The sequence below is a fragment of the Erpetoichthys calabaricus genome, chromosome 4, assembly GCF_900747795.2.
Source record: "Erpetoichthys calabaricus chromosome 4, fErpCal1.3, whole genome shotgun sequence".
NCBI classification, from domain to species: domain Eukaryota; kingdom Metazoa; phylum Chordata; class Cladistia; order Polypteriformes; family Polypteridae; genus Erpetoichthys; species Erpetoichthys calabaricus.
This window is the reverse complement of record NC_041397.2, coordinates 3,739,448-3,763,757: the sequence shown is the minus strand read 5'-3', so window position 1 is coordinate 3,763,757 and position 24,310 is coordinate 3,739,448. Positions and strand designations below refer to the sequence as shown.

The 24,310-nt window shown below is 41.2% G+C and overlaps 1 protein-coding gene across 4 annotated transcripts in view; it reads right to left on the bottom strand.

The window, feature by feature from the left end:
- Positions 1 to 24,310, bottom strand: part of stxbp5l (syntaxin binding protein 5L) — a 553,303-nt gene that overhangs the window by 121,929 nt on the left and 407,064 nt on the right. For 2 of the 4 annotated variants that reach the window (XM_051926381.1, XM_051926380.1), the window contains exons 21-22: positions 14,796 to 14,882; positions 8,135 to 8,185 (exon numbers count right to left, since the gene is read on the bottom strand). The exons of the other annotated variants lie outside the window; for them this stretch is intronic. In XM_051926381.1, coding sequence (XP_051782341.1) covers positions 8,135 to 8,185; positions 14,796 to 14,882 — 138 coding nt within the window. The remainder of the gene's footprint in view (positions 1 to 8,134; positions 8,186 to 14,795; positions 14,883 to 24,310) is intronic. 4 annotated transcript variants of the gene reach the window in all.

The window sequence follows — 24,310 nt, the reverse complement described above, 5'->3', positions numbered from 1 at the left end:
TCCTCCTCTCCAGAACCTCCGAATAGACTTTTCCAGGGAGGCTGAGGAGTGTGATCCCTCTGTAGTTGGAACACACCCTCCGATCCCCCTTCTTAAAAAGGGGGACCACCACCCCGGTCTGCCAATCCAGAGGCACTGTCCCTGATGTCCATGCGATGTTGCAGAGGCGTGTCAACCAAGACAGTCCTACAACATCCAGAGCCTTGAGGAACTCCGGGCGTATCTCATCCACCCCCGGGGCCCTGCCACCAAGGAGTTTTTTGACCACCTCGGTGACCTCAGTCCCAGATATGGGGGAGCCCACCTCTGAGTCCCCAGGCTCTGCTTCCTCATTGGAAGGCATGTTAATGGGATTGAGGAGGTCTTCGAAGTATTCCCCCCACCGACCCACAACGTCCCGAGTCGAGGTCAGCAGCGCACCATCCCCACCATATACAGTGTTGGCACTGCACTGCTTCCCCCTCCTGAGACGCCGGATGGTGGACCAGAATCTCCTCGAAGCCGTCCGAAAGTCGTTCTCCATGGCCTCCCCAAACTCCTCCCACGGCCGAGTTTTTGCCTCAGCAACCACCAAAGCCGCATTCCGCTTGGCCTGCCGGTACCTATCAGCTGCTTCCAGGGTCCCACAGGACAAAAGGGTCCTGTAGGACTCCTTCTTCAGCTTGACGGCATCCTTCACCGCCAGTGTCCACCAACGGGTTCGGGGATTGCCGCCACGACAGGCACCGACCACCTTACGGCCACAGCTCTGGTCAGCTGCCTCAACAATAGAGGCACGGAACATGGCCCATTCGGACTCAATGTCCCCCACCTCCCTCGGGATGTGGTCGAAGTTCTGCCGGAGGTGGGAGTTGAAGCTACTTCTGACAGGGGGCTCTGCCAGACGTTCCCAGCAGACCCTCACAACACGTTTGGGCCTACCACGCCTGACCGGCATCCTCCCCCACCATCGAAGCCAACTCACCACCAGGTGGTGATCAGTTGAAAACCCTTGATATTTTGATATTATGTAACCCTTGATATTTTATGAGCAATGTGTGTGCAAAAAAAAGTATAAGGAGGTGAGCATTGTCTAAAACCACTGAGTTGCATACACCCTATAACCGTTAGGATAAAACTTGCTGTAACTGGACTTATGTACGTGCAAGGTAGTAGAAGTGTATTTCCTAAAATTGTGAAAATGCTGACCACTGTTTATCTGTAAAAAGCACTGTGTTTCCTCTGCACGTACAAATTCAGGATGTGGACAGGAGGCTACAGCAATCCATGTAATAACCTCAAGATGAACTGCTATGTGTTTTTATTGTTGTCAACGGACTTGAGTATTTAAAGGAAGTCTCTCTTTCCTGCTAGCAGGCTGACGGTCTGTAGCACACTGGAACGTGACGGGGTCTGCAGCCTCCTCTCAACAAGAATAAAAGAAATTGCTTTTTACTTTTAATTGGTGTCCACCTTCTGTTGTTCTTCAACTTTCAGTGTCCACAATGCTGAAAACATCAATTCTACTCCTTAAAGATGCCTAACACGATTAACGATTGGATCATTTATTATTTTTGCACATTTTTTCTCTTCTTCGTTTTTAGGGCTCTATCTTTCAAACTAGGGTTCCAGGTGCCCTAAAAGTTAATTCCAATATTATTACTATTTTATTTTGTGTTTTATTAAAATACTTGTGCTGTTTTCACTGCCATTTTAAACTGCTGTTGTGTTTCAGCCAGGGCTCCCCAAGCCACCGACTCCTGTGTACGTAAAGTTGAAACAGTTAATGCTGACGTGTGGACGGGCGCCGCTTCTGGACTCGTCGTCAGGCGTATTTTTAAGTTTTGATTTAAACCAACCATAGACAAGACACCGTCCTGAATTTACGTAGCATACGGCACACGGCATTTACACAAGTACCGCACATATTCTGCCCATAAGCTTTGATGGGGACCAGGAGATGAAATGTTTATCAACCAGGAACGAATGAAATCCATACAACTAAACCTAAAACTCCAAAGCCTAATCGTAAACCAGAAATCAAAGTCAGAGAGTGAGAAACTACAGAATCAGAAACCAGAAAGCCGAGGAATAAAATACACATTCGCTTGTTAGAGTTTATCACACAAACCACAAGTACAGAGTCGCAGAGGTCAAAACGTGTGACAAAACAGGTGACAATGTGCGGCGAAACCCGAGGTGAATAAGTCAAGATAAGTCAAACCTGAATAGAAAATTGAGAAAAGAACAACGGATCCGTAAACCACAACCTACCTCCTGAAAGAATGAGTTAAATATGGAAAATAATGAATGAATTTTAATAATGTTATGATTCGAGTCATTTTTGCAGCCTTTTGGTGGGATGTTATGCGGCAAAGACATCAGTTCTACTGCTTAAAGACGTCTAACACGATTTACAATTGGATCATTTATTATTTTTGCACATTTTTTCCCTTCTTCGTTTTTAGGGCTGTACCATTGAAACTACGGTTCCAGGTGCCCTAAAAGTTAATTCCAATATTATTATTATTATTATTTTAATTTTGTGTTTTTGTTCAAATACTCGTGCTGTTTTCACTGCCATTTTAAAACTGCTGTTGTGTTTCAGACAGGGCTCCCCAAACCACCGACTCCTGCGTACGTAAAGTTTAAACAGTTAATGCTGACGTGTCGTCAGGCATATTTTTAAGTTTTGATTTAAACCAACCATAGACTTGACCGACTTAAGACACCGTCTTAAATTTACGTAGCATACGGCACATGGCATTTACACAAGTACTGCACATATTCTGTCCGTAAGCTTGAAGGGGAGTAGGAGATGAAACGTTTATCAACCAGGAATGAATGAAATCCATACGACTAAACCTAAAACTCCAAAGCCTAATCTTCTTCTTTTGACTACTCCCATTGGGGTCGCTACAGCGGTTCATCTTTATCCATAACTTTCTGTCCTTGTCATCTTGCTCTGTCACCTCCATCACCTGCATGTCCTCTACAGCGCATCTTCAACCTGAGCCTGGAACAGGGGAGAGTCCCGAGGCTTTGGAAAACATCTTCCATCACCCCAGTCCCAAAGATCCTAGTGAGATGAATGACTTCCGGCCTGTCACTCTGACGTCACATGTGATGAAGACCATGTAGTGGCTGCTGCTTCACCACCTGAGGCCACAGGTCCGCCACGCCCTCGACCCTCTGCAGTTCGCATACCAGGAGAAGGTGGGAGCGGAGGATGCCATCATCTATATGCTACACGATCCCTCTCCCACTTGGACAGAGGCAGTGGTGTTGTAAGAATTATGTTTCTGGACTTCTCTAGTGCCTTCAACACCATCCAACCTCTGCTCCTTAGGGTCAAGCTGGCAGAGATGGGAGTAGATTCATACCTGGTGTCATGGATCGTGGACTATCTTACAGACAGACCTCAGTATGTGCGTCTCGGGAACTGTAGGTCTGACATTGTGGTCAGCAGCACAGGAGCGCCGCAGGGGACTGTACTTTCTCCTGTCCTGTTCAGCCTATATACATCAGACTTCCAATATAACTCGGAGTCCTGCCACGTGCAAAGGTTCGCTGATGACACTGCTATCGTGGGCTGTATCAGGAGTGGGCAGGAGGAGGAGTATAGGAACCTCATCAAGGACTTCAAGAGCTAGTGATGGATTTTAGGAGGAACAGACCCCTCATTGACCCCGTGATCATCAGAGGTGACTGTGTGCAGAGGGTGCAGACCTATAAATACCTGGGAGTGCAGCTGGATGATAAATTAGACTGGACTGCCAATACTGATGCTCTGTGTAAGAGAGGACAGAGCCGACTATACTTCCTTAGAAGGCTGGCGTCCTTCAACATCTGCAATAAGGTGCTGCAGATGTTCTATCAGACTGTTGTGGCGAGCGCCCTCTTCTACACGGTGGTGTGCTGGGGAGGTAGCATAAAGAAGAAGGACGCCTCACGCCTGGACAAACTGGTGAGGAAGGCAGGCTCTATTGTAGGCATGGAGCTGGACAGTGTGGCATCTGTGGCAGAGCGACGGGCGCTGAGCAGACTCCTGTCAATCATAGAGATTCCACCGCATCCACTGAACAGGATCATCTCCAGACCGAGGACCAGCTTCAGCGACAGACTGCTGTCACCGTCCTGCTCTACTGACAGACTGAGGAGATCGTTCCTCCATCACACTATGCGACTCTTCAATTCCACCGGGGGGGTAAACGTTAACATTATATAAAGTTATTGTCTGTCTGTATACCTGCATTGTTATCACTCTTTAATTTAATATTGTTATTATTAGTATGCTGCTGCTGGAGTATGGGAATTGGGATTAATAAAGTATCTATCTATCTATCTATCTATCTATCTATCTATCTATCTATCTATCTATCTATCTATCTATCTATCTATCTATCTATCTATCTATCTATCTATCTATCTATCTAATCCTGCCTACTATACTAATATTAAATTCTATCTGTCTTAGGCCTTCCACTTCTCCTCTTACTTATCAGCACTATCCTTAGCACCCTTCTCTCATTATACCCCTCATCTCTCCTCTGCACATGTCCAAACCAGCGCCATCTTGCCTCTCTGACTTTGTCTCCACCAGAAATCAAAGTCAGAGAGAGAAACTAAAGAATCAGAAACCAGAAAGCCGAGGAAATAAAATACGCATTCACTTGTTAGAGTTTATCGCACAAACCACAAATACCGAAAGACTCTTTGCTGCGGTCGCACCGATGAGTTAGAGTCATGCTACGCTGTTTCTATGGTAACTGGGAGTTGCGTATTCCCGATAATGGGAAAAACAACGTGGCGGCACTTGATTGTAAAAACGAAGTCATGTTGCACTATCGTGAATAATTAATTGTTACATTTAGGAGCCATTAAACTGTGAGGAAACCACACAAAATGGTAGTAGGGAAAAAGCAGCCAAGGGGGTGCAAATGGAAATGAAACATTTTCTAGGGGTACAGGGTACTGGTAAAGTTGGGTATCATCGGTATGTCAGTGATAACCACTATAAGATCACATCTCAAAATGGATCCTCGAGGAAGCCCATAAGTAAGAGGAGCTCCAGAGGACAAGGAGTCACCTGACTTAACACTAAACGTCCTGCTCCTCAGATAAGCTGCTGACCACCCAAGTGCAGTATTCTCAATTCCAACTTCTGCTCAAGCAGATCGATGAGGTTATCACATTTAACTCTGTCCGAAGCTGCCCTGAGATCTGGCAGAATTACAAGAACTTGTTTCCTTGAATCAACCGCTGACAGCAAATCATTCGTCACTCTCAGTAGAGCTGATCCAGGGCTATAGAAGGATCCAGAAAGTGCTTTACACCGAGAGAAAACAACTTGGATGAAAAGAAAATGGAAATTAGAGATTGGGTGGAATATTATTAAGAGGAGTCACATCCATGTTTACCATCTTAAGTAATGGCTGAACCACCATGCTGGGACTGGAGTGGGTCATTAAAGGAGTGCCAAAGCACTGGGACCACTGGTTATAAAAACCTCCTTAAAGGGACCAGCAGGCATAACGTCACAAGGGGAGGAAGATGGCGTCACTTCAGCAGGGTTGGGTTAATCACTGAGCAAAATAAGAAAGAGTTTAGGGCAAAATGTGAAAAATGTGCTCTTCTAAAAGACTAACTGACCATTCAGTAAACACAGACGTGTCTAAGGAAATCCTGAGGTCTGTCAGGGAATAAAAGGGTGGAGCTAAAGGGGGGCAAAAATAACAAAAAGAGCAAAATGTGCTTAGAGGAGAAACAAAAAAGGAAAGGAAAGGGTGAAGGGTGCAACAACCATGAAGACAAATGATGGATTCACAGCTGCTCATATTTAAAGCCATTCACAGTTTGACAAAGAGTTCAGCCTTAATTAATGAAGACGTTCACCAAATGGATTCTTTCTGCTGCAAAGCCGATTTATTAAAATGTGTAATAAGCTGTAGCTGAACTGATTAGCGGCGCACGGCCTACATCTACCAAAAAATGAGCCGAGCCTCACTTTCTACATGAAGCCAGCAGGAGGACTGACGGACAGACAGACGGGTGGGCGTTAAATGTGCTAAAAAACACGGCAGGTCTCTACAGTCTCCCTGTGGCTGTTTGGAGGGTTCACATCAGTCCTCTCTGAACCGAACTTCATAATGTAACTTCACTTTGGGTTTACTCCAGAAACAGAGTTATTTAGGAAGACCAACATATAGGAAGAGCGCTAAATAAGAGATAGATATGGAAAGGAGGATAAAAAGGAAAGGCACTATATGATAGATAGATAGATAGATAGATAGATAGATAGATAGATAGATAGATAGATAGATAGATAGATAGATAGATAGATAGATAGATAGATAGATAGATAGATAGATAGATAGATAGATAGATAGATAGATAGATTAAAGGCACTATATAATAGATAGATAGATAGATTAAAGGCACTATATGATAGATAGATAGATAGATAGATAGATAGATAGATAGATAGATAGATAGATAGATAGATAGATAGATAGATAGATAGATAGATAGATAGATAGATAGATAGATTAAAGGCACTATATGATAGATAGATAGATAGATAGATAGATAGATAGATAGATAGATAGATAGATAGATAGATAGATAGATAGATAGATAGATAGATAGATAGATTAAAGGCACTATATGATAGATAGATAGATAGATAGATAGATAGATAGATAGATAGATAGATAGATAGATAGATAGATAGATAGATAGATAGATAGATAGATAGATAGATAGATAGATAGATTGATTAAAGGCACTATATAATAGATAGATAGATAGATTAAAGGCACTATATGATAGATAGATAGATAGATAGATAGATAGATAGATAGATAGATAGATAGATAGATAGATAGATAGATAGATAGATAGATAGATAGATAGATAGATAGATAGATAGGAAAGAAACTATGAAGCACTATACACGTGGCTAATTCTACAGATTTGAAAGGCACTACATAGCAGATTGACAGATAAACGTGAACGGCTCCATATGACAGGCAGATAGTAAAGCTGCTCTGCCATGGACAGACAGACACGTATGAAAGGCACTGCACAACAGATACATAGGCAGCAGTGTAAGGCGCTATATGAGGTAGCAGTGAGGCTACCGGAGGTCTCCTTCGGCTCAGCTGATTGTTCCAAGCTCTCTCTGATCTCTGGTGCGGTTGCTGCAGGCTGAGAGCCCAGTTTAGGGCAGAATGGTGTCAGCAGTGGGATGGTGTTACTTTAAGAGATACAAAGTGAAGCAGTGCCAGATATTTGGGCCTGTTATGGTGGGAGCATTCGCCGCCCTCGCCGTTTCCACCTAAGACTACACCTTATCTTCTTCAGCCTGGCCGGGCAGGTCAGCTGCATGTGAGGTTCATGGCTGGGCTGAGTGTGAGGACTGGGATCCAGTTTCAGTCATATTGGGTTCAAAGGGTAAACCTGATCTCTGTTTCAGTCTGAAGAACACTGATTAGGTAACGAACCTACAGAATGAATCAGGGGGGTGAGAGGAAACGCAGATAAGACACATGAGAATACTTACACTAAAATGTTTACAAAGACCCCAACTCAGTTACAAAGAGCACTCCTGTGCAGTATCATTCAGACCACCTTTCTTATGGTTTGTTTCCAACAGTAGCGGCATGAGGCAGTGACCATCTATCTATCACCAAGAAGCTTTGCCAGGCTGTCTGCATCTTACCGGCTGGCAGTGCTCAGTGGCCCTTGTGTCACCCGCTGTGCCTTTAATGAATGAATGAATTTTATGAGGGGCCACCTTATGAAAATGGCAGACTCAAAGGCCCCCCCCCCCCCCCCCCCCCCCCAATCACCACTACGCTCCGAGTCATGGACTGCTTCAGGAGTACATGAAGCCTTTGAATGTCACGTGAGGCAATGAGAAAAGACAACAAAGTGAGAGGCAGAAGAGACAAATGTCTGGCTCTCCAAGCGAGCTGAGCGTGAACGAGGCCAAACGGAAATGAACGTCCTGTGTGATGGGAAACAACCAATCGAAAACCAAGAAAGAGAACTGAAAACAATAACAGGACAAAAAAATTAAAAATAAATAAATAAATAAATAAATGTCAAACAGGCAAAACCAAAAAAGCTGCTGGCTTTTCGCCTACCGTACCAAGATCAGTCTTAAGATCTGTCGGCAGACTTAACTTTCTTGGTCCTTTAACTGAAACAACAGGAAAAGGAAAGAAGGAAGTAGTTAATCACAAAAACAAAAGTGAAAAGCAAGCAGGAAGAAAAGAAATTGGAAATACAGAAAGTATGCAAACAAACAAACAAACCAACCAAAAAAACGTGCAGACGTTGCAAGCAGATGCTTTGGTGGGCACAGTCACATGCGGCACTTGCATTCCCGTATCAGCCGGGCGTCCACCATCACCTGTAAGCAAGAGGTTTTTCAGCTTGGAATTTAGTTGGAACTTCACGTCACGCCGCTCTTTTGGTTTAATATTTGAACGGATTTCCCTGCTGGCTGAAACACGACAGTCATTTTATATGGGGGCTGAAAATTTTCCTCATGATTTAAAGGGAGCTGCCATGTTGTCAGCAAGAACACACGTTGCTAGCAACTTTAACAGCGTACTGCGCGTTATCACCGTGTTTCCCGTAGAAAAATAATTATTTTTTGCTCTACTTATTGGGTTAAATTATGTCAAAAGAAAATAATATGTAGGATGTTTTAGGTCATGAAATCATTATTTTGTTATATTATTGCTACAGAGCTTAGTTTAGAGCAGCGTTTTTCAACTTGAGACCCGAGTTTTCATTGCAGTTTTAATCGCGCTCCCCTAACGTTTTTTTGAAACCCTAATAAAATTTATTCCTATATTTTTTGCTGCCAATACACCGCTACAAGTTTAAAATTTCCCTACAAATAGCGAAATTACGCCACGTATGGCAACATTCGCGCCCCCTTTTTTGTTACCCTAGGGGGGCGCGCCCCACAGTTTGAGAACCGCTGGTTTAAAGTATGAAATTTTATTTTGGACCGTTTCCGCCGCCATTTTGTTATATCGCACGTGACACCATTTTGTATCCCATTGCTTGACCCTAACACTAATTCATGCCGGGATCAACAGGATGGGACTTCACTCTCCAAGTTCACGGATAAACCTTACGTGCTTTTTTCTTTGTGCTTAAAATGTAAATCTTTTATTGGTGCTGTTGGTTTGACGTGTGAATTTTTGACTTAACGACTTGAGTGTACAAATAATTTACCGGTTTTTGAATTTTCATTACGTCCTGACACTTTATCGTTTTTTTATTTATTCTGATCAACTTCATTAAATATCCTCTGCTTACCAAAATGCAGAACACAGCTAAAGTCAATTTAAATTTTGATCTTTTGACGACGCAAACACTCGAGGAAACGTTTGATTTATTATCCGCAAACTCGGACAACTGCAAGCTGTCTATTTTAAATGCAGATGACCTGCTGATGTCACACCGCGTGACCTTTGGAAGTCATATGGTGGCAACAGGCATCATTACTAAACAAAGAGTACAAAATCCTGGCGCTTATAACCAAATGCAAAATTTAAAACTTAAATATGAATACAAAACTTGATCAAATTTCAAAATGAAAACAAAACCGTAAAATAAAAAACACATTAGCCTGTTCCAGAACTTGAAACTCACAATGGAGGTCTGGTTCTAAGGTGGAAATTCAAAGCCCACCCTTCTGGCTTACCAAGAAAACAACAACAAAAACGTTGCAAAAGCGAGCACTTTACGGAACCCAACAATGATCTTCAGAGCTGTAGCCCCGCCAGTGAGGTCCGTGACGACAAAAATCTAAAATTTTTACATTTCAAATTCCTGTTTAATTGAACTTGTGGAGTTTGGAAGATTTCATTACAATAAGGACTGAGATAACTGTTAAGAATCAAAGAGTCAGTTGTTCTCCGCCTGATTAACATTCATCTTCCCTTCCACAAATTTTCCAAACTAATTCTGTTGTTAGGAATGGTGGGAGAAATTTAGAGAAATATTCATCACACAGTCAGAACTTCTCTTTTTCGATTCTACTCATGGGTTCAATTTTCATTTTCACAACCAGAATTTGTTGCCTACATGGTATCGACATTTGTCTGTTGATTCTCAAAGATTTATTTGTGTACCTCTGATTACTCAATTGAACAGACGATAAAGTCATTCTCCTATTTTCCAAACACATTTCTAAGATCTTTGTGAATAATATTAGCGGTTCAGAGAGAGGACCATTGGGCAATCAGGACTTCCCTTTTTTGAGTCTACTTACTCTACGCTTCGGTTGTGTTCCATGTTTCGACGATCTGACTGCGTTGCTTTCACAGTATTGACGTCAGCCTGTTAAGAGACAAAGATTTAGTCGTGCCCCCTAATTCCTTCATTTTCCGCATCCACAAATTCATTCAAATAATTTTTTAAAGCTGTTCTGCTTTCTTTCTGAATGGTATTGGCAATTTACACCAAAAGTTCATCGGGTAGTCAGGACTTCCCTTTCTCAAGTTTTCTTGCGTTTTGTGTTTCAGCGATCTGACCGTGTTGCTTTGATGGTATTGACGTCGGCCTGTTGAGATTCAGTAAGTTAGTTGGACCCGCCGATTGCTTCATTTCCCCTCCAAAATTTGATTCTCTCAGTTTCTAAAAATATTCTATCTTTCTGAACTGTATCAGTGATTTAGATCAAGGTTCATCGGGGAGACAGGACTTCCCTTTTTCAAGTCTATGTACTACACGTTTTGGTTTTGTTTTGTATTTCGGTGATCTGACTGTGTTGTTTTCATGGTATCTACGTCAGTCTTAAAGAGTTACTTGTGTCCCTTGATTGCTTCATTTCACAGTCCACAGGCTCTTTCTCTAATTTTCCAAAGAAACTTTAAAAATCTTTGCAAACAACTTTAACGATTTAGAGAAAGGTTCATCAGGCAGTCAGGACTTATCTGTGTTAATTCTACTTACTTTGAGTTTGGGATATTTTGACTATCACATCATGTTGCTTTCATGGTATCAAGATCAGCCTGGTAATACTCGTTATTAGTTTTGCCTCTGATTCCTTCATTTCTGGACTCCAGATTTATCCCCTCATTTCCCAAAAAATGTTTATGAATGGTATTAGCGATTTAAAAAAAGTTTGATAACACAGACAGGACTTCTCTTTTGCAGTCTAAGTACACAAAGTTTGATGATTCCACTGTATTGCTTTTAAGGTGTTGACGTCAACCTGTTAAGACTCAAAGAGTCAGTTGTGTCCCACAGATTTCTTCAATTCCCATCCACAATTTGGTTCTTTCAATTTTTCAAAATATTCGTCTATTTTTCTGAATGGTATTGGTGATTTAAAGAAAGATTAATTAGGCAGTCTGGATTTCCCTTTTTTCGAGTGTACTTACTAAAAGTTTCGGTTACAATTTGTGTTTTTGATAATATGACCGCGTTGCTTTCACAGTATTGACATCAGCCTGTTAAGAGTCAAAGATTTAGTTGTGTCCTCCAATTACTTCAATTTCTCATGACAAATTAATTTTCTTAATTTTTAAAAAGATTCTACTCTCTTTCTGAACGGTATTAGTGATTTAGACCAAGGTTCATCGGGGAGACAGGACTTCTCTTTTTCGAGTCTACTTACTAAAACTTTTGGCTGCATTTTGTGTTTTTTGATGATCTTGCTGTGTTGTTTTCATGGTATTGATGTCAACCTTTTAAAAGTCAAACAGTTAGTTGTGTCCCCCTGATTGCTTAATTTCCCAGCCCACCAGTTGATTCTCTCATTTTCTAAACAAACTATTAAGATCTTTGCGAATGGCATTCATGATTTAGTGAAAGGTTCATCGGGCCGTCAGGACTTCTCTGTTTAGATCCTACTTATTTTGAGATATTTTAAGCATCAGGACATGTTGCTTTTGTGGTGTCGATGTCAGCCTGATGATAATCCTTGAGTTAGTTTTGTACCTAATTACTTAATTTCAGGTCTACAAATTCATCCCCTCATTTTTTCAAACGATCTGTGCAAATGGTATTAGCGTTGTAAAGAAGGTTTCATCGCGCGGTCAGGACTTCTTTTTTTTTTAGTCTAAATACACAAATTTTGGTTGCATTTTGATGATTCCACTGTGTTGCTTTTAAGGTGTTGACATCAACCTGTTAAGACTCAATGAGTCAGCTGTGTCCCACAGATTTCTTCAATTCCCATCCACAATTTGGTTCTTTCAATTTTTCAAAATATTCGTCTATTTTTCTGAATGGTATTGGTGATTTAAAGAAAGATTAATTAGGCAGTCTGGATTTCCCTTTTTTCGAGTGTATTTACTAAAAGCTTCGGTTGCAATTTGTGTTTTTGATAATATGACCGCGTTGCTTTCACGGTATTGACGTCAGCCTGTTCAGAGTCAAAGATTTAGTTGTGTCCTCCAATTACTTCAATTTCTGATAACAAAGTCATTTCCTTAATTTTTAAAAGTATTCTGCTATCTTTCTGAACAGTATTAGTGATTTAGACCAAGGTTCATCGGGGAGACAGGACTTCTCTTTTTCGAGTCTACTTACTTAAACTTTTGGCTGCATTATGTTTTTTTTGATGATCTGGCTGTGTTGTTTTCATGGTATTGACGTCAGCCTTTTAAGAGTCAAAGAGTTAGTTGTGTCCCTCTGATTGCTTAATTTCCCGGCCCACCAGTTGATTCTCTCATTTTCTAAACAAACTATTAAGATCTTTGCGAATGGCATTCATGATTTAGAGAAAGGTTCATTGGGCAGTCAGGACTTCTCTGTTTAGATCCTACTTATTTTGAGATATTTTAAGCATCGGGACATGTTGCTTTCGTGGTGTCGATGTCAGCCTGATGATACTCATTGAGTTAGTTTTGTACCTAATTACTTAATTTCAGGTCTACAAATTCATCCCCTCATTTTTTCAAACGATCTGTGCAAATGGTATTAGTGATGTAAAGAAAGTTTCATCGCGCGGTCAGGACTTCTTTTTTTTACTCTAAATACACAAATTTTGATTGCATTTTGATATTTCCACTGTGTTGCTTTTAAGGTGTTGACATCAACCTGTTAAGACTCAAAGAGTCAGCTGTGTCCCACAGATTTCTTCAATTCCCATCCACAATTTGGTTCTTTCAATTTTTCAAAATATTCATCTATTTTTCTGAATGGTATTGGTGATTTAAAGAAAGATTAATTAGGCAGTCTACACTTCCCTTTTTTGAGTCTACTTACTAAAAGCTTTGGTTGTGATTTGTGTTTTTGATAATCTGACCGCGTTTGCTTTCACGGTATTGACGTCAGCCTAAGAGTCAAAGATTTAGTTGTGTCTTTCAATTACTTCAATTTCCCATAGCAAATTAATTTTCTTAATTTTTAAAAAGATTCTTTCTTTCTGAACGGTATTAGTGATTTAGACCAAGATTCATCGGGGAGACAGGACTTCTCTTTTTCGAGTCTATTTACTAAAACCTTTGGCTGCATTTTGTTTGTGTTTTTTGATGATCTGACCGTGATATTTTCATGGTATTGATGTCAGTCTGTTAAGAGTCAAAGAGTTAGTTGTGTCCCCCTGATTGCTTCATTTCCCAGCTCACCGGTCGATTCTCTCATTTTCTTGACAAACTACTAAGATCTTTGCGAATGGCATTAATTATTTAAAGAGGTTCATCAGGCAGTCAGGACTTCTCTGCTTAGATCCTACTTATTATGAGATATTTTAACCATTGGGACATGTTGCTTTCGTGGTGTCGATGTCAGCCTGATGATACTCATTGAGTTAGTTTTGTACCTGATTGCTTAATTCCAGGTCTACAAGTTCAAACAATCTTTGCGAATGGTATTAGCGATCTAAGGAAAGTTTCATCACCATCATTTTTTAAGATCACTTACTACAACTTTGGATTGCATTTTGTGTTTCGTCTGTCCGCCGGCATTGCTTTCATGGTGTTGAAATCAGCCTGTTACAACTCAAAAGAGTTATTTGTACCCCACTGATTGCTTCATTCCCCATTCACAAATTCATTCCCTTGTCCTTTTGTATGTGAATTTCCTTCTACTCCCAATTGTGAGTGGCCTCTCTGATGATCCACCACAGTCATTTACTAAAAGCAGGCTAATGACGTGTGACTAGTTACTTTCGTCCCTTTTCTGTTCGTTGTCATTGATTACACCTTTAGATGTTCATTTTGTGGCTCATTTCCAGTTTATCGATCCAACAGACGGTTATATCGAGGAGCGCTCTAAAGCAGACCACTTAATCTGTGAGACTCCCATTGATCTGGTAATTGGAAGTACGAGGTCCACTTACTGACCTTGTGCGTCTCATCACAGGCCGCAAGGCTCTCCTCAGGTTTTGACCTCAGATGGCTTTAACTCTGTCTGGCCCGTTTCTTTCATTATTTTCTATTCATTTTTCGTTATTCGTCCATGACAGGGATTTTTTCCTGCTGGACACATCAATCAAAAGTGACTCAGCAAATGTAAAGCTGCAAAACCGCCTTTTACTACAACTGAACTTGTCATGAATCGGACATCTTGAAAATCCTCTGCCTACAAGTGACTTTATTTGATTGGCTGATGCAAGCTTGTTCTCTTATGCCTTTTGGTGCATTAACTCACGAGTAACCATATTTGTCCAATGATTAGGCAAGCATGGGGTAAAAATGTGTGGGTATGCTTGTCACATGGAAGGAGAAATGTCAGTAACACGGATGGCTGATGACGTAGAAACAATGGTCATGCAGAACATCTCAACCTCCATCCACCTTTGGAGACATGTACTCATCTGATGGCGTCATCCTTACCATTGTCCAGCAAGTAAAAAACTGGACTGTAGTGACCGGCTTTCACATTACTCGGAATTTCATTATGAGAGGCAGTGGAGTGAGGAACTGAAATAAAGTTATACAATATGACAGGATTTGGTTTATTACAAAATTCAGGAAGCAAATAAAAAAAAGAAATCTAATACACAAACCCACAAACTGTATGACTAGGCACTCGTGATGGGCAGACCATCAAAGTGAATGAGGCAGTGACCCCCATACTCGGCTGAGTGAAAGGGCTTGGAGAATTAAGAAGAAGAAGACACCCTACATTTAGTACAGGGGGGAGGCGCAATCAAAAAAATGAAAGCAACACGTGTCATGTGACTGAAAACATGAAAGAACACAGCGTTAGGTGGGCTTACCTGGCAAATGAGGGCAAAGGGGTCTAGAGAAAAACCTGAGGGAAGTGCATACACAATGTCTATGGCGCTTAAACAACACCGGAATGTACTGACAGATGAGAAAATAAATAAATAAATAAACGTCACCATCTGTTACCAATGACATATACATGGATAGAGGTAAAAGGCACTATATAACAGATAGATACATACAGTAGGTAGATGGAAAAGGCGCTATATAATCAATACATAGATCCACAGACAAATACAGAACTTAAAGGCACTATATAATAGATAGATAGATAGATAGATAGATAGATAGATAGATAGATAGATAGATAGATAGATAGATAGATAGATAGATAGATAGATGAGAAGAATACTAAATAATGGATAAATAGATATGAGAGGCACTATATTATAGGTAGATATGAAAGGCGATATATTATAACAGCTAGACTGAAAATGCACTATATAATAATTACATAGAAAAATAATAAGTAGGAAAGGTAGTATGTCATAGATTAATATATTTATATAACAAATAAATAGAAATGCCAGGCACTACTTAATACATTGATAGTAAAGGCAGATAACATACACAGATAGAGGTGAAAGGTATTATATAATCAATACATAGATCCACAGACAAATACAGAACTTAAAGGTACTATATAATAGATAGATAGATAGATAGATAGATAGATAGATAGATAGATAGATAGATAGATAGATAGATAGATAGATAGATAAGAAAGGCACTGTTTAATAGATAGATAGATAGATAGATAGATAGATAGATAGATAGATAGATAGATAGATAGATAGATAGATAGATAGATGAGAAGAATACTAAATAATGGATAGATAGATATGAGAGGCATTATATTATAGATAGATATGAAAGGCGATATATTATAACAGCTAGACTGAAAATGCACTATATAATAATTACAGAGAAAGATAATAAGTAGTATGTCATGGATTAATATATTTATATAACAAATAAATAGAAATGCCAGGCACTACTTAATACATTGATAGTAAAGGCAGATGACATACACAAATACAGGTGAAAGGCATTATATAACAGATAGATATATGTGCGGATTGAAAAGGGACTATATAATCAATACAAAGATACATAGACAAATATAGATGTGAAAGGTACTATACTACAGAAAGATAAATAAATAGATGAAAGGCACTATATAATAGATAGATAGATATGAAAGGCACTGTTTAATAGATAGATAGATAGATAGATAGATAGATAGATAGATAGATAGATAGATAGATAGATAGATAGATAGATAGATAGATAGATAGATAGATATGAAAGGCACTATATAATGATAGATAGATAGATAGATAGATAGATAGATAGATAGATAGATAGATAGATAGATAGATAGATAGATAGATAGATAGATAGATAGATAGATAGATAGATAGATAGATAGATAGATATGAAAGGCACTATATAATGATAGATAGATAGATAGATAGATAGATAGATAGATAGATAGATAGATAGATAGATAGATAGATAGATAGATAGATAGATAGATAGATAGATAGATAGATAGATAAAGTAAAAAAGCAGAAGTTTGAATTCAGCTGGTTGTCCAGTCCATGGCTGCTTTGCTTTCTCCACTGCTTCGCCTTAATGATTATTTGCTACCCTGTAATAAATCAACTGCTCCATTTTTAGCCCCAGAGACAACTGGCATCAGGCAGGCCAGAGTGCTGTTTAATGGGAGGTCCTGCCTGGTGCCCCCCAACCCCCCAGGAGGATCCTTCTTGACCTGTAATAGGATATGAAGTGTTGAAAGTGTATGGATGGAAGGCTTGGTCGAAGTCTGCAGAAAAAAAATCCATTTGATTAGTATGGCATCGGTCTGATGAGTGCCACATTGGTGATCCAGTACATTGCAGAATAAATGGGTGACCCCAAGTGTCCTAAATTTTCCAGTTTCAAAGCACTGCTCCCCGTTCTCCTTACTTTGTTCCCAGAGTTTCTTCCTTGTCCCCCTCCCTGGTTATACCAGCTGTGCTCACAGGGCCTTTTCTTCTCTCTGTTTATCTGTCTTTGAGTCTTTTAATGACGTGCCTGGCATTTCCCTTTACGTTGGCTTTCTCGCCTGAGTGTCATTTACATATTGCCTGTCATATCTCTCATGTCTTTTACTTTTGTCTATTGGGGTGCCTTTCCTGCCTATCTATGTAGTTATTACTGTACGCAGTGCCTTTTCTATCTAGTTACTATATAATACATCTCCCTGTCTGTTATATACAGTCTGCCCTAGCGATCTATCTGTTATATAGCACCTTTCCTGTCTATCACTGTAGTGATTATTTTCTGTATTTTTTATTTACCTGTCATATAGTGCCTTGCCTCTCTCTTTCTCTCTCTATGTGTCTACTGTGTCACCTGGTGTTGTTCCAGGGGTGCCACCATGTTGGAGTTGAGTTGTTAGAGACGTAATGTCCACTTGCTGATACCTCGGACCCCCGTGACAACACTGGCGAGACACTTTAAAAGCCGGCAGTCAATATCACAGGCTGCTCTTTACAAACTTTCCCAGATTTGATGCCATCGGTTTCTCCGTTTTTTCTAATTCCAGTTTCCGTTCTTTTGGCTACGATTTCTGGCGGACCTTTTCAGCGTTATGTTTTGGCTCTTTTGATTTTCCTGCCTGTCTTACATTTTGCGCTGATCTTCCGGTCTGCTATTCTTGCCACTTTATTTTCTACTTTATTTTTTGTCCGAACAGCAGCAGGTGCCAGCAAGAGAATATAAAAGGAATATTTTTGACAATTTACTCTGCCAAGGTGTGCGGGTGTAATTAATCGAAATGACGATGGAGACACAATTTGGTCCAATAAATTATTAAAATAAGACAACTAAATGATCAAAGACTCAGCGCTCATCTCTTAGAACTGTCATGAAGCTGCCGCTGTGAATTTTCCGCCCCTCATTAATTCATGATTACGGAATATCTGAATATTCTGCTGGAATAATCCTGAATAATGCATGACAGATGAACGCTCTTTCATACGCACACCTGAAATTCATTTCGGCATATTATGACAATATTCTAAGTGCATTAATTGGCAATCCCGTGCGGTGAGGCTCTGTTTTGATTTCCCAGGTCCTTGTCTTCAGCCGTGTGACGTCTTTGCATTTATTTATCTTGTGATTTTCCAAGTTTCTCAGGAAGGTTAAAAGACCATCTTGATTTGCCGCCTCGTTTTCAGCTTTTCTGAGAACTAGTCACCCAAAATCACACAATCATTGACACTCTTGACAATGCAAAATCTAACAAAGATTAGGGGGGCATCACCTAAAAGCAAGAAAAGTAGAAAACTACAGAGGTCCTTCCCACAATACTGTGCATTTGAATTGAAGACCTGCCTATCCCACTCATTCATTGGTCAAGAATCCTGTCTTCAATTCAAAATCACATTATTGTCGAATGAGCTCTTTCCCGTTGACATTTAAAGCTGACGTTTCAGGAAGTAATTGTTAATAATTTGTTAGCAAAAAGTGAACAGATTTTTTCTCTATATGCAGATGACGTGGTACTGTATATACAGTGGGTATAAAAAAGAATCTCCCCCTTCGAAATATTCCCATTTTTTTTGCTTTACAGCCTTAAATGTAAACACACAAACTAATATTTCTTCCCTCAATGCCACCTCTAACATCCAAGTGAAAGAAATCACAGCTACAGTTCAGAAGAATGATAAAAAATCAAAAACAAGAACTACTGAGATGAATAAAGGATCAGCCCCCCAAATGTCAATGTCATCGTGTTGACCCCCCTTTTGCTTTAATGACAGCCTTGAGTCTGTTGATTCTTCTCTATCAGCTTTGCACACCTAGATTGAGCCCACTCAATATTTGCCCCCCACTCTTCTTTACAGTTGAACTGTTCAAGTTCGGTCACATTGGATGGTGAGCGTTGCTGGTCTGCTATCTTCAAGTCTTTCCAATGTGATTTAGGTCTGGGCTCTGACTGGCCACACCAGGACATTCCCTTTTTTCTCCTTCAGCCACTGTGTGGTCCATTTTGCTGTGTGCTTCGGGTCGTCATCATGTTTAAAAGTGAACATTCTGCCCATCTTCAACTTTCTGGTAGAGGGTAGCAGGTTTTCCTCCAGAATTTGATGGTATTTTGCCGCATCCATTTTTCCTTCTACCCTAACGAGAGCCACAGGCCCCCCACAACAGGATGCTGCCCCCTCCATGCTTTACTGTAGGTATGGTGTGTTGTGGATGGTGAGCTGCATTGCTGTACCGTTTGGTATTGAGGACAAATAGTTTGATTTTGGTCTCATCTGACCATAAGACCTTTTTCCACTTGGCATCAGAATCTTCAAGGTGCATTCTGGGAAAGCTGGAATCAGGAAATGGAAGGCCACAGGCACAGTTGCTGTTAAACCAGCAGGTCTGGCAGGCCAAGACAAATACAGGAGCGGCATATGAGCAGGATTGTGAGAATGGTGACAGACAACCCACAGATCACCTCCAAAGACCTGCGAGAACATCTGACTGCAGATGGTGTATCTGTACATCGTTCTACAATTCAGCACAATTTGCACAAAGAACATCTGTATGGCAGGGTGATGAGCAAGAAGCCCTTTCTGTATGCCAATGCTCATTTAGACAAGCCAGATTCATTTTGAAACAAAGTGCTTTGGACTGATGAGACAAAAATGGAGTTATCTGGTCAGAACAAAAAGCTCTTTGCATGGCAGAAGAAGAACACCGCATTCCAAGACAAACAGCTGCTACCTACTGTCAAATTTGGTGGAGGTTCCATCATGCTGTGGGGCTGTGGGGCTAGTTCAGGGACTGGGGCCCTTGTTAAAGTCGAGGGTCGGATGAATTCAACCCAAGATCAACCAGTTCTTCAGAATAATGTTCAAGCATCAGTCACAAAGTTGAAGTTACGCAGGGGTTGGATATTCCAACAAGACAATGATCCAAAACACAGTTGGAAATCTACAAAGGCATTCATGCAGAGGGAGAAGTGCAATGTTCTGGAATGGCCGTCACAGTCCCCTGACTTGAATATCATCAACAATCTATGGGATGATTTGAAGCAGGCTGTCCATCAAATTGAACTGAACTGGAGAGATTTTGTATGAAGAATGGTGAACAATACCTCCATCTGGAATCAGACACTCATCAGAGGCTATAGGAGGACAGCGTCTAGAGGCCAAAAGGAGGCTCAACTAAGTATTGATGTCATATCTCTGTTGGGGGGCCCACATTTATGCACCTGTCTAATTTTGTTATGATGAATATTTTCTGTTAATCCAATAAACTTAATGTCACTGCTGAAATCCTACTGTGTCCATAAGGCAAGTCAGATATTAAAAGGAAGTTCAGCCAATGAGAAACAAAAATCCAAAGAATTAAGAGGGGTACCCAGACTTGTTCGTATGACTGTATAAGAAGATATTTCCTTCATGCTTAAAAGATATTCATTTAAACACTGCATTAAAATATCCTGATTTTTTTTTATGCGCATGCCATGTGAAGAGTGGTATATGTCATACTGTATGTTCTGTAATCTCAAAAACTGGAGCTGATAGGGGAAAACCGGAGTCCATTTTTGGAATCAGTCGGTCAAATAGACCCAGAAACGGGTCTATCATTGAAGCATCAAAATGTGTGTTGGCCGGTGATCTTCTTATATAAATCATTTTTTAATAGTTCTACCAGTCCATAGTAGCCAGTGTGGTGGTCTCCTGGGGAAGCAATCTGAGCTCAAAAATATCACAATACCTGAACAAACTTATCAGGAAAGCCAGTGCCATCACGGGGTGAGCCCTGGACATGCTGGACGCTGTAGTGGAAAGGAAGATGGTGGCAAAATTGTATGCCATCATGAAAAATCCTCTCCTGGAGGCGTACTCTCTGGTAGCAGTTTTAGCCACAGGCTCATTCCACCATGGTGTGCTAAGAAGTGCCTCTGGGGGTCTTTTCTGCCCACTGCTGTCATGTAATTCAATGCGTCCACCCGATGTACTTAAGTTTATTTTTATTTATGTATTGTGTCTCACACGTGCACATGGGAGGCAGCTCAAGGGCCTGAATGAGGGTAATTCCACGCCAAACCAGAAGGTGGTGGAGTGCGCTGATCCGTTCTCTTTCCACTGCAGAACGCTTATGGGAAAGCCCATCTGGTCCCGATGACAACAATTCCAGTTTCGGGCCTGATGATGTTACTTCTGGTGACGACCCCAAAAACACATGGAAGATATCACTTCCAGTTCCGGATGACGTCACTTCTGGTTACAATCCTGAAAACATCACTTTCCGGTTTTCACCCCCTGTATCTGTCACTTATGGTTCCGGGCCCAAAGACGTCACTTCTGATTTTGTTCCCAAAGACATCACTTCCGGTTTCGCCCCCTGAATACGTCATTTATGATTCAGGGCCCAAAGACGTCACTTCTGGTTATGCCTCTGAAGATGTCACTTTCCAGTTCTAGATGAGAGTACGCTGTGCGCTTCTCACCGGTGTCTTTTTGCTCTGTTTTGCTTTGTTGCTTTTACTACGTCCCCTGCCTCGCTCGTGCTTTTTATGTTTTATGGGCAGATTCTCACCGGATTCATACTGGTCCTTTTGTAAAGTTTCATTCCGTTCGCTGCCTATTTTCCACAAAACATCTCCTCTGTACTCTCCCTGAGCCAGCATGGTTGGTGAGTAAGTCTTTACTTTCTAAGTTGACTAGGATTAAGACTCTTCTTCTTCTTCTTCTGGCTGCTCCCGTTAGGGGTCACCACAGCGGATCATCTTCTTCCATATCTTGTCCTCATCATCTTGTTCTGTTACACCCATCACCTGCATGTCCCCTCTCACCACATCCATAAACCTTCTCTAAGGCCTTCCTCTTTTCCTCTTCCCTGGCAGCTCTATCCTTAGCACCCTTCTCCCAGGGTCCGTTCTTAGGCATAGGCAAAGTAGGAGACCACCTAGGGCCCCCACTGCCAAAAGGCCCCGCCCAGCCTTTTTTTTTTTTAGCCAATACAACTTACAGGTCCATATTTCAGAAGTACAAATTTTCAGTGTGAGAATTATCAGTATGGTTACATCTGAGCAGAGAGGAAAGAGTGACGACAATGTGAAAGATGAATGTTCTCTTTGTTCCCTTGTACTAATCCTTGTCTAAGAAGTTAAGCAGAAGTAAGATTTAAAAGCATGCTTTGCTGAGCAAACAGAAAAATATTTGTCCAAAGGACTCAAAGTCTAAGCATTCCACACATGAAATGCCATAACAAAGGGGCCAAGAAATCAAGTTGCACAAGGGGTGTTGAAAGGGCTCAAGGATTGTGTAAAATAAAAGTGTCGACTGTTGCATTTCATAATGATATTAAATCACGCATTCTAGGGTAAAAAAACTTTGCCCCACCCAACAGACGGGGTTCAGAAGAGCCCTGATGCTGTCATGTAATATTGATTGCCTGCTTTTCTGAAACTCTGCTCACTGTGATGCTGCAAAATAAATCTGCTATATGACCACACCTGCTGTCTTGTCTGAAGTCTTCGTCCACAACAGGCGGCATCGACGGTGACGGTGGGTCCTGGGGTAGTGGGTGTGGCCCCAATGGGAGGGCAGATCCTGCTCCTCACCTGCCAGGGCGTCTGCACATCAGATCAATTATAATGGCTTAGCATTAATATCAGTTGAGCACGAAGTCATCGACTCCCTCGGATTATTCACACCTAATGTAACTTATTATTATTTATTATTAATCAAAGACTTTGCAAAAATGAAAGTACGCAAGGTATTTTTACATTATTTGTTTGATTTACATGCTACGTTAGCTTTAGTCAGTAGGTTCCTTTGACATGTTCCTCTCAAATCTGGTATATATAATATACAGTATAATCATAAAATGATAAGCTTTACCTCACTAATTGTTACACATTTATACGGATAAAATAATTATCATACATTCATATGGATAGAAACAGCAAGGTCCCAACAGGTATCTTTGCCTAGGGCCCCCAAAAACCTAAGAACAGCCCTGCTTCTCCCAATATACCCCTCATCTCTCCTCTGCACATGTCCACACCAACGCAATCTCGCCTCTCTGACTTTGTCTCCCAACTGTCCCATCTGAGCTGACCCTCTAATGTCCTCATTTCTAATCCTGTCCATCCTCGTCACACCCATCTTTAACTCTGCCACCTCCAGCTCTGTCTCCTGTGCCACCGTCTCCAGCCCATATAACATAGCTGGTCTCACTACCGTCCTGTAGACCTTCCCTTTCACTCTTGCTGATACCCGTCTGTCACAAATCACTCCTGACACTCTTCTCCACCCACTCCACCCTGCCTGCAGTCTCACTTCTTCACTTCTCTTCCACAATCCCCGTTACTCTGTACTGTTGATCCCAAGTATTTAAACTCATCCACCTTCACCACCTCTACTCCTTGCATCCTCACCATTCCACTGACCTCCCTCTCAGTCACACACATATGTTCTGTCTCGGTGGTCCTACTGACCTTCATTCCTCTCCTCTCATATCTCCACCTCTCTAGGGTCTCCTCAGCCTTCTCCCTACTATCGCTACAGATCACAATGTCATCAGCAAACATCACAGTCCACAGAGACTCCTGTCTAATCTCATCTGTCAACCTGTCCATCACCATTACAAATAAGAAAGGGCTCAGAGCCGATCCTTGATGTAATCCCACCTCCATCACTCCTACTGCAGACCTCACCACGGTTACACTTCCCTCGTACATATCCTGTACAACTCTTACGTACTTCTCTGCCACTCCTGACTTCCTCATACAATACCACAGCTCCTCTCTAGTCACCCTGTCATTTGCTTTCTCCAGGTTCACAAAGACATAATGCAACTCCTTCTGGCCTTCTCTCTACTTCTCCATCAACACCCTCAGAGCAAGCATCCCATCTGTGGTGCTCTTTCTTGGCATGAAACCATCCTGCTGCCCACTAACCATCACCTCACTTCTTAACTGAGCTTCCACTACTCTTTCCCATAATTTCATGCTGTGGCTCATCAGTTTTATCCCCCTGTAGTTACTACAGTCCTGCACATCCCACTTATTCTTAAATATCGGCCCACCAGTACATTTCTTCTCCACTCCTCAGGCA